The sequence below is a fragment of the Triticum aestivum genome, chromosome 2B (genome assembly GCF_018294505.1).
Source record: "Triticum aestivum cultivar Chinese Spring chromosome 2B, IWGSC CS RefSeq v2.1, whole genome shotgun sequence".
In the NCBI taxonomy this organism is placed as follows: Eukaryota; Viridiplantae; Streptophyta; class Magnoliopsida; order Poales; family Poaceae; genus Triticum; species Triticum aestivum.
The window spans coordinates 682,013,100-682,023,940 of NC_057798.1; the positions used below are offsets into that span (position 1 = coordinate 682,013,100).

A 10,841-nucleotide genomic window follows, 5' to 3' on the forward strand; every position below is an offset into this window, starting at 1 on the left:
GACACACTCTCCCGCTCGTTGCTATGCATCACATAGATAGATCTTGCGTGATTGTAGGTAATTGTTTTGAAATACTACGTTCCCCAACACGTCAGCCTTCCGTCGAGCGGCTGGTTGTTCATTTGCCTAACATGAATAGGGTCATATTTGCGGAGACTGATAGTTTAGGAAATGTTCTAGAGAATTTCGACAACTAAAACTATGCTCACTTAGTGGTTTGTTGCTAATCGAAAGCATGTGTCTACTAGGTCTTTAACATACCTTGATTTCCCGAGTGAATGGGTTTGGAATAAAGGTAGTAAGGTGTGAACCAAGCGGAAGGTTAACAAAAAATGGGTAGTAAGATTGGACGTATTTATCATGTCCATCCTGGTACTAGCGAGCTATTCTTCCTTCAGATGTTACTTAAGGTTGTTCCTGGTGCAACTAGCTTTGATGATCTAAGAAGGCATAATATGGCCCGCCAGCAAGTAACTACACAACAAAACGAGTTTACAAGACAAACAATGATTCTTGCAAAGATATGCAACAACTTCTTTGATATATTACCACTTTGCATGTATCCCCAGCGCCCAGACAACGACGATCCCATTATCACATACACAGGCATGCATCCTCCCGTCGGACGTTTTCAGAAATTTGTAAAATCACTTTATCACTTTATCACAGGCACCAATCTTGCAAGAGGATATACTAGGATGATCTAATCCACCAGCAACTACTTCTAGCTCATTTATGTAGTGTGTTTGTGTTTCTATATACAGTTCTATGCCTACAGTGAACTGTATGTAGTTTGAATAATTGGGTTGCCTCAGAAGTGTGCCACTTTTAATTTGTATCTTTGTATCCCTACATTTGCAAAAAATTCAATAGCTTCATATGTTCGGTTTCTTGAATGTCTCTATATATTGTTCTGAGATTAAATGAGCATGCACTGATTCACTCTCGAATCAATAGATTGCACGTTTGCGAGTGATCATCGAGCGCAGCGTGTCGCCGCGCGGGTTAGGCTAGTCATATTCTGACTTGACTCTCCTCAAGCTAATAACATGGAAGGTTTAGCAAATGAAAAACTCCAAATTGAAAGAGCTTACCCTAGGCTACTCTCAACTAGAAGTTGTAACTAAGAAGAAATGAATTATGACCTCTTTTGTTCCTTTAGTAAGGTAATGGATGAGCATACTCCATAATGATTGTGAGCTTTGATGTTGATGTATTATATCAAAAACCACCACAAACTAAATCTTCAAATCTCTGGACTCATTCATATAACATATAGAAATATCATTGTCACTTCCATCAATACTCCACCCTGGCTCCATCAATATTTGTAATACAACGTTGCTCCTTATGATATTTAAACTGCCAGTTAGACATTAAATTGCCATACCTCTGAGCTAGCAGGTAGAGAAAGGACGAATATACAAAGGCGGTTAACACTAACATCTCCTATTTGCTCTATACAAACAAATAAAAAAGGGAATACCAATATGTAAACCTTAGAAATTTCAACGAAAAAATAGACTTAGGATAATTACTATTTTCTAACCAGAGTATGGATGGGCAAAAATAAAAAAGTACGTTAAATGACTATGGTTTTGGTATATGAAAATAGTCTGTGTTGCTACGGTCAGTGTAGCCCCGAAGAGTGTTAATGCTTTGTCATGTGCATATGATGAAACTGCGGATCGCTTGGCTTTCATTGCAACACATCCGGGCTCCTAATAATAAGAAAACATGTTCCTAAATTTTTGATAGATTTAATATGTTGTAGAGTTATCAATAACTAAGCTCTAACAACCAAATGGGTTGCTCGGTTGATCATGTATACATGGCTATGTAAATTGCTACATATAAGCCATACACCACATAGGTTTGCTATAGTGACAGATCAAGACTTGCTAGTCCCAAGGGTATAATCCAAATACATTGGAAGAGGAGGTACAATGTGAATAGCGGGCATAAGCCACAATCATTCCAACCTTGTTTCTCCTAGTGCTTCGCAGTCCAAACTTGTTTCCAAAGTTTTTTTTTGCAATTAGAGGCTGCTCAAGCTTTTCAAAATAGTGTGGCTGAAGGATATTGACACAACCCCTAGTCAGTTCATAGGCTAAGGCAACAGAGCATGTTCTAGCACATAATTTCCAACATACGGAGTTAGCAGTCTCCAAACAAAGCATGACCCACTCGACTTGCGATAAAAGGGAGAAGAACTAATGTAAGTGGTTGATGTGCCTATTGAAGAAACTGATCTCATCGATGGTAAGAATATTCTTGACGTTACACTTTGGCAAGAGATGTTGAAGACATGAGGACGATCTTTAAGGTGTTGTCCTTAAGCCTTGCGAAGTAAGTTCATATTAATTTAAGCGCACGAGTCTCTATTTTCTTCCATTTTAAATGGTCTTTACTTGGCACAACTGTATATGCTTAGAATTACAACTAAACCTTAGACGTGCTTACATTGTAATATTGAACTACCTTTTGCAATTTTCTCGCAACGTGAAAGAAGTCGCATAGTAATATACTGACATAGCTACATCCTACATTACAACACCATGCTAATCATCAAGTTACAGTGAGCAAAACTAAGCACGAAAATGTGTCATTTGTGTATTTTGAAGAGCAACGTAGAGAGATAAGGTTGTGGTTTTGAGAAGTGGGATCACATGCTAAGACTTTAGTCGTTAAACCAAACTATTTCTTTTTTTTCATAGTTTATGAATTCTGTCTTTATATGATGCAAATTTAATTCTGCCGAATAATCGAGACCAAAGGCTCAGAATCCAAGCAAACGCATCTTCCAAATTTTGGTCCGGTTCTCTTCTTTCACAAAACCAGCCCGGTCCGCTTTCAAACAACATCGGCGCACTTTACGTTTACGCCTTCCAGTCTCCGACTCGTCCGTGCACCAGTGTCCATTCTGCCGCTGCGGCAACTACCCACGCCACCGCCACCGCCACCGCCACAGCCATTCCGGCATGGCGAAGCCTACGCGCCACACCCTGACCACGCCGTCCGCCCACCCTCGCGGGATCCCGAAACGCGCGCTCCCGCGACTCGCTGCGGCGCTCTTTTTTGTAACCCTCGTCGGCGTCGCGCTGCCCTTGGCCGTGCTGCACCGCGCCGCCGTCTCGCGGCACTCGCTTGAGGACCCGTGGGGGCGGTACCCGCTTCCTTCGCTCGCCGCAGACGACGAGGAGAGCGCCCAAGGTGATGATCTGGTCAGTCCGCCTCATCCCTCTTGGACCAGTCCCCCCAGTATTCGGTGCGGTAGTTGTATTGTATCCACTGTTAAATCATGAGGAATGCTGGATAATTTGGGCATTTCTGCTTCGCCATGTAGCTACGGGATTACTAATTGCAGTGCGGTGTTTGACTTGGATTATGCTATCCTGTGTCCAGTGATGTACTCTAAACGAGAGTTGTCAGTCCATAATGAAATACTTTGTGGAATCCTTCAAGTGCTTACACAATTACGATGTGCGGTTGCGTCATCTGTGCGTGGTCTTGGAGAATTTTCCTTGGGTTGGAGCAGTTCTGTCCACCTGGACGTCTTAGATGTGATGAGAATAAGATACAGTACACATCAGTTGGTGCACTGCAGTCTATTTCTTTAACTTCCGAGTCACTTTCACTGAAAGCCCAATTAGTATCTATCTTGGGATGACATTAATTTGTAGATAGCTTTTGGAACTTCGCTGAAGAAGTTGATTAATATTTTCTCTTGGACAGTGATCTTATTTTCCTTCTTAGCAATTGGGATGGCGCTGTAATTTGGACATGCCAGAAAGTTCAGACTTCAGAAACGACATAGTAGTGCATCTTACACACTAGCACTTAGTTTCGCTTGCCATGGCTCCCAACTGATTACAGATGTTGATTGTTCACATGAATGCTTACTATATGGTGAATAACATGAGGCTATTCACGTAATAGGAGTATAGGAATACTTGTGAGAAGCAACCGCGATGTTTATTATTTATCATTTGATAACAATCAAGGCTACCTTAAGTTCTATTTTAGCTGCCTGTTTCATCATTTGTTGCCACCTATGTACTTCTTTAGAAGACCCATATTTCTTTTCATGTTTAATCTGCTGGGTTATGCATATTTATGCTTAATCAGATAGCTTCTTCAGTTTACTTATTGGTCTTCAATTAATATCCATCCTTTCTAGGACAGTGAGGATCTCGAACTTGACCGAGTTTTGCAGAAGGCTTCAATGAAGGACAACACAGTTATATTGACTACACTTAATGCTGCATGGGCTTCTCCTGGCTCGGTGATAGATCTATTTGTTGATAGTTTTCGCTCTGGTGTTAGAACAAGTTCACTCTTGAACCATCTAGTCATTATAGCGTTTGATGGGGATGCGTACAGACAATGTGCCAAGATCCACCACTATTGCTTTGCTCTTGGAACTGAAGGTGTGGATTTTTCTGAAGAGAAGAGGTTCTTGACTTCTGGGTATCTGGAGATGATGTGGAAAAGACTAGATTTCTTGCGGCTGGTTCTTGAAAAGGGCTACAGCTTCATATTCTCGGTAAATTACTCAGTCATCTTGACCTTTTTTACAGAGATAGATTCAGCCTTGTTGCCCATGATGGAGTATAGTGATCTTTTTCCTTCTGTGAAACACGCTTGTCAGGTTTAGTTCATCTATCTTTCATTTTCATTACATTTCAGGATGCAGACATAATGTGGTTTCGCAATCCATTTCCTCACTTCTATCCTAATGGTGACCTTCAGATTGCTTGCGACCACTATGTTGGGAATGCAACAGACTTGAGAAACATTGCTAATGGAGGCTTCAATTATGTGAAATCGAATGAACGGACCATAGAGTTCTACAGTTTCTGGTACTCATCACGATTGAGATATCCTGGCTACCACGATCAGGATGTCTTCAATGCTATTAAGCATGATCCATATGTCGCAGACATTGGGCTGGAAATTAAGTTTTTAAGTACAGCATACTTTGGTGGATTCTGTGAACCAAGCAGAGATTTAAATAAGGTCTGCACTATGCATGCTAACTGTTGCATCGGTTTGCGGAGCAAGATTCATGATCTAAGGATTATGATGGAAGATTGGAAGAACTATTTGTCACTGCCTCCAAGCTTGAAAAGATTGTTGACATTGTCCTGGAGGGTGCCACAAAATTGCAGGTATTATGTCCAACAGTGACGTGAAGACTGTGTTAGTAAGAAATGTGATTGGATGAAATTTTGTCGGTTCATGTGTTTGCAGCTTTCTAGTCGGCATATTTTTGTTCTGGTAGTGTTGCATCTAATCATTTTAATTGTTTGTTCTGCAGCCTTTCTTCGCTAAACTAATAAAAATCCATGCTTATGGAACACAAAAGGAAATGAGAACAGTGGAGCATGCATAAGGTGTTCTCCACATTTTCATCAAAGAACTAACTGGAAGGTCGGGCTACTAACTTCATTAGTGTTTCCCCCCATACTTTACCAACTTCAATTTGATGTAATTAGAATTTGATGTCGTAGTTAATCGGATATGTGCTGACCTCTTTATGGATGAAACATAACTTCCTTGAATGATCATGTTTATCTTTCGAAAAAGGAACGAGCATGCCTGCTGAGATGAGAGACAGATCACAGAAAACAACTCGTTTTTTCTGTGTATTGTCATCGGGTTTTTATATTAGACATGAAATGATGTATGCGCTTCTCAATATTTTGATTGACTTCAGGTACTTTCTGGCGACCCTCAAATGCAGTTACTTTCCTATTTTGAACTCATGATGCTGGGCATCATCAGTAGTGTTAGTAGTAGACGGCAGCTGTAGTTGTGCCCGGGGTTTGTGTTGGAAAAAGGATGCCATCCAAGCAAATGATTTGCATATATGTATTTTTTGACATGGATTTTCATATTTCTTAGCAAAATTACTTTTTGCATATATTCTATAAATAAAAAAAAAGTTAACATTCTGCCTATACTTGGATCAGTTTTAGTTTTTTTTAGGACAAGAACCAGTTTTAGTTTTTTTTAGGACAAGGATCAGTTTTAGTTTTTTTTAGGACAAGGACCAGTTTTAGAGAGAAATTGTTGGAGAGCTCTGTAATATTGGGCTTCCTGGCACGGGCCATACAGCAAAAAGCGTAGGCGGTAGGTCCGCTCAGCTTGTTGTGTATGGGCCGAACTGACAAGTGAGACCAGCCTGCCAGTCTTGCCCATCAATAAACCCCAGAACCCAGGTCCAACCCATCAGACCTCGCCGCACCCTCTTCCCCCGCATTGCCGCCGCCGCCCCCTGCTGCCATGGCGAAATCATCGTCAGCGACGGCGACGGCGTCGGGCACTAAGAAGCGGAAGTCTAAATCCGGGGCCCTCACCCACGAGGAGGTGAAGGCGCTCGGCCTGGAGCTCCTCTCCTCGCGCGCCCACCTCAACCACGCCCCCACCCTCCTCGCGCTCCTCTCCCCCACCGCGCCGCTCAGCATCGCCCTCGAGGCGCTCATCTCGCTCCAGTCCTTCTTCGAGCCCCTGCTCCCCTCCATCCCCTCCGCCTCCGCCGCAGCCGCCGCCACAGGAGGTGCGAGCGATGACCCCGAGCTCGTGTTTGGGGCGTGGCTGCGGCAGCGCTTCGAGGAGTTCGTTGCGGCGCTCGTGGAGCTCAGCGTGTCGCCGGACAGCGACGAGGCGATCAGGGTGAGTTTGGGGCAGTTATAACTATTCATTTGTGTGTTCGGCGATGGTGAATTGGCAAAGTTAGTATACTCCTTTGTTCATGGCAGGAGGTGGCGCTTGATGCGTTCATGGATTTCGTGAAGCTGGGGAAGGACGGGAGCTTCCACTCGGCAATTTACCACAAGTTTCTCCACGCTGTGGTGAGTTTTCCTGCCTAGTAACGTGCTTCCTGCAGCCAGAAGTAGCGTCTAGTGTCTGCTCTTTTATGGGTTTCAAATTATTTTCAGGTTCATGCTACGAATTCAATTGATGATGTTCTAGAGTTGCTTGGGTCCAAGTACGCTAAGTATGCTGATGTTTGGTATGTGGTGACTGGCGACCACTCTTTCAATTATTTCTTGTGTATTTGATTACCAGATCCTTGAAAAACTTGTTTCCCTAAGAACTTCAATTGCATAGAGCTGGCGGTATTGCTAACTTGGTGGAATACCCAAGATATTTTTATAGTATGATTTTGCAATGCACTTATTTTTCTCCAATTTCTCCTGCAGTTTTTTTACTTATACTAGCTTAGATAAGATCGCCAACAGTCTGGGCAGTCAAACCACTGGTAATATCTCTTGCTATGCGTAGTTTGATTTGCCACACGTAACTTCCTACTATGTGGTTAAGTTGCCCTTTTTTTAACCAGGCTCTGGAAAAGATGTCTTGCAGAATGGGGATGACGGGGCTGAAGACAGGTATACTTCGGGTTTTTATGCACGCATATTTTAAATCCTGAACATTGATATAAGCGTGTTAATGCAACTTCGTGAACCAACTAAGATTGTATTGTTGGACATTTCCGTAGGCACACTTTTTTTTCCTACCTTAAGGTCTAAACACATGCTATCCTGTCTACCGATATGTTGCAATTGCGGGCTCACCCAATACTGATCATGTTTTCTTGTAAAAGAACAAGGATAACCTGGAAAGTCAAGCTTTTATAGTTGTACCTTACGATGTTTCAGACTCCAGTTCCGACACCTTGATTATAGACTACTCACATGGTTGCAGGAACATATACTGTGTTTGTTGTTCTCATATCATGCTTGCGTTTCTGCAGTGATACGATTTAGCATTAATGTTGATTGTGTACCATGTTCTACCTTTATCCCTGCAAAGTCATTTGCAGAGTTGCAGTTGGATTATATATGGTGTGAATTGGTCATAATTGTTTGTAGGCTTATTCCATACAAAGCTTTCAAGCGATTGTTTGTAGTATGTTGGTACCTTCAAATTTTGAAGTTCGAACAGCTATTTTAGTTCTGTTTTTTATGCTCTTCTCATTCTTGCTTTAACAGGAGTGCTGTCTGTGTACGCAATGTATACAATATTTTGGTGCATATTCCCGCGTTGGATTTTAAGAAGGAATCAAAGTTTGATATGTGGAGTACTGTTGGTATGTATTTTCTGGCTAATCCTGTAGGAATGATCTTCCTCTAGTCTTCAATAATATTTGTGTTATTTTTAAAAACTTATTATGATCTTCTCCGCCTCTCCCCCCCATTTTCGATTTTCCTTTTTCCTTAAGATTTTGTTAGTTCACTTGCCTCTTATGTATTTACGTTCATTTTTGTTAGTGTGTTTTTGTTCTGACCTTTTGTGTTTGTGAAGGCCTTTCTTCAAAAGGAGAGAAGGACACCTCTGAGGTACTTCCATACACTTTATGAAGTAAAATGCACTCACAAGTTTCTAGTGATTAAGCTTTTGAGTGTTGCAGGGCTCCTCTGCTACGCGTATAAGCAAAAAGTTAAAATTGAAGTTCACCAAAGCATGGCTGGCCTTTCTCAAGCTACCACTTCCACTTGATGTCTACAAGGAGGTAAAGCTATCTTTCGTTATTCTCAATATCTGAGAAGTAATAATTTCTCAATTGCTTCTTCTTGAACTATCTATGAATGATTATATGTGTTGCACCTTAATTTACAAATTGTTGTTTGTGATTTCCTGACTCCTTTTTTCTTGTAAAACTATGACCATGTTTACATGCAGTCTACTATGCAAGGGGAATTTATTATACTACAAGAACTGTGTAGCCACTTAGGATTATGAAATAATCTGTAGTTTACCGTTGTTGTTAAGATAATTGGTTTTATTTCCTAGTTATTATAAAAATGCTTGAATTACCGATGTTAGTTGTGTATCTCGAGTGACAGTTTGTAATCTGCAGGTCCTTGCTACACTTCATCAGAATGTTATTCCTTCAATGTCAAACCCAGCCATCTTGTGGTAGGTTGTTTATGTCCATTTTGTTATTTGTACTTTGTTTGATGTGGTATCTCACACCTTCATAATTGTTTTTCCTGTTGAAGTGATTTCTTGACTACATCATACGACATTGGCGGTGTTATCAGTGTGATGGCCTTAAGTGGTCTATTCATCCTTATGACACAGCATCAGCTTGAATATCCAAAATTCTATGATAAGCTCTATGCATTACTGACTCCTGCTGTGTTCATGGCAAAACATCGGTCAGTGTTCTTGCAAGTAAGTAGCTCTCAGTAAATATAAGTGTAATATTATGGTTACACTATGAATGAATATTGCCATACTTTAGCTTGTATTAAGTTCTATAAACTAAAAGGGGTTTTCGAAGGACTGCCAGTCATCCAAGCTATGGATCCATTTCACGTTAACATTTTCATTCATGATCGTACTAGTGCTGTCTAGCCATGCACACCTTGGCATCTTTTGAATGCTGTTCCAGAGCCAAGTCTAGCAAAGCCAAGTTTTGTTACTTCTGCTTATCAACTACTCCCTCCGTCCCAAAATAAGTGTCTAAGTTAAAGTTGTACTAAATTTGAGACACTTATTTTGGGACGGAGGGAGTATTTGTGAGCGGAATGCTGAGGAATGCATCATGTTGATGTCATGTTTAACCAACAAACGACAAGTTTAGCATGCTGTTTAAAAAGTAATGTACATTATATATTAGATTAGACTTGTTACTTTGTTAGGTTGGTTATAACCATGAATCCTGTAGTCTGCCAAACTTGAATATACCTTAAGGTTATTTGTATGCACGTAAACAATGAGGCTATGTGATGCCACTTCGACATTTCTTTGTAACCCATCTATTTTGCCCAGCCATTGCTTCACCCATTGAAGACAAGTCCATAACAGTAGATGGAAAACAAATATAGATTACAATACTCCTTTAATCTTGTGCAAGTGACAAGCCTGTGGCAGTGAGTGGATCATATCAGCGGATCACTATTAACCATGTTTGAACTCTGAATTATCAATCTTCCAGCCATGAATCTGAATATGATATCAACTCTTATTTCAGGGATTGAACAAACAAACGTCTTTCTTTTGTTGATTATACTTATGAATATGCCAGATTGCAGTTTATTCTTTTTTATTGTTATCTACTCCCTCCGTCCCAAAATAAGTGTCTTGAGCTTAGTACAAGTTTATACTAGAGCTAGTACAAAGTTGAGACACTTATTTTGGGACGGAGGGAGTATTTATTATGACTTTGTGTTTGACTTGTTTTCTTGCAGCTTCTGGATGCTTGTCTGAAATCTTCGTATCTTCAAGCATATCTTGTCGCTTCATTTGCAAAACGATTGAGTAGACTCGCCCTTTCAGTGCCACCAGCTGGAGCTCTTATCATCATTGCTTTAATTCATAATCTGCTGCGGAGGCACCCATCCATTAATTTTTTGGTTCATTGGGTATGTTGCTTGCTATAGCCTTTTAGCCTGCATATATGAGCTCTTGATTGATTCAGTGTGTATATATATCTCTGTGCACCTAATAAACCATGTATTGGTAGCTATGTTGTGTTCCGCAAGAGCCTTTTTGTTTCGTAATTATTTTTGTGCTGTTCCATAAGCTAATTGCAGTGCTTTCGTTTCTCTTTCAGGAAGTCGCTCAGGATGATGGAGAAGCTAGTCTACCTAAGAAGATTGGCGCTGACCCTTTTAACAATGAAGAGACAGACCCTGCAAAGTCTGGCGCAATGCGTAAGTTTCTAATCATATCAAACAGACTTTGTCTTCTCACTTCTTTTTCTTTCAACACTCAATCTGTCGTAAGACAGAAGAGGCAAACAGCTGTTCTGGTATCGCGGATCGGATATAAAAGTTTTATTATTGTGAGCCGTGAGGGCTTCACGCGGGTGTGGGTGTGTGTGT

General features: G+C 41.0%; 1 protein-coding gene and 1 pseudogene across 2 annotated transcripts in view; both read left to right on the forward strand.

Moving 5' to 3' along the window:
* The first annotated feature begins 2,877 nt into the window (after positions 1-2,877).
* On the forward strand, positions 2,878-5,588 carry LOC123046684 (uncharacterized protein At4g15970). The gene is made up of 4 exons (XM_044470097.1): positions 2,878-3,224; positions 4,181-4,546; positions 4,690-5,171; positions 5,321-5,588. Exons 1-4 carry the CDS (start codon positions 2,982-2,984, stop codon positions 5,337-5,339), a joined length of 1,110 nt encoding a protein of 369 aa, XP_044326032.1. The 5' UTR covers positions 2,878-2,981; the 3' UTR covers positions 5,340-5,588.
* Positions 5,589-5,818: 230 nt separating this feature from the next.
* LOC123046685 (glutamate receptor 3.1-like) overlaps positions 5,819-10,841 on the forward strand; it is a 12,486-nt pseudogene continuing 7,463 nt past the window's right edge. Inside the window, exons 1-12 of the transcript XR_006422526.1 lie at positions 5,819-6,678; positions 6,765-6,857; positions 6,945-7,018; positions 7,209-7,267; positions 7,349-7,397; positions 8,001-8,098; positions 8,314-8,348; positions 8,420-8,521; positions 8,870-8,928; positions 9,012-9,186; positions 10,206-10,379; positions 10,571-10,670. The product of XR_006422526.1 is annotated as a glutamate receptor 3.1-like (transcript). The remainder of the gene's footprint in view (positions 6,679-6,764; positions 6,858-6,944; positions 7,019-7,208; positions 7,268-7,348; positions 7,398-8,000; positions 8,099-8,313; positions 8,349-8,419; positions 8,522-8,869; positions 8,929-9,011; positions 9,187-10,205; positions 10,380-10,570; positions 10,671-10,841) is intronic.

Excerpts from the sequence above, each read along its gene's own strand:
- LOC123046684 (XM_044470097.1), top strand. The coding sequence starts at position 2,982 with ATGGCGAAGCCTACGCGCCACACCCTGACCACGCCGTCCGCCCACCCT. Across the intron at positions 3,225-4,180 it reads GCGCCCAAGGTGATGATCTG|GACAGTGAGGATCTCGAACT; the intron begins GTCAGTCCGCCT and ends CATCCTTTCTAG. Across the intron at positions 4,547-4,689 it reads GCTACAGCTTCATATTCTCG|GATGCAGACATAATGTGGTT; the intron begins GTAAATTACTCA and ends ATTACATTTCAG.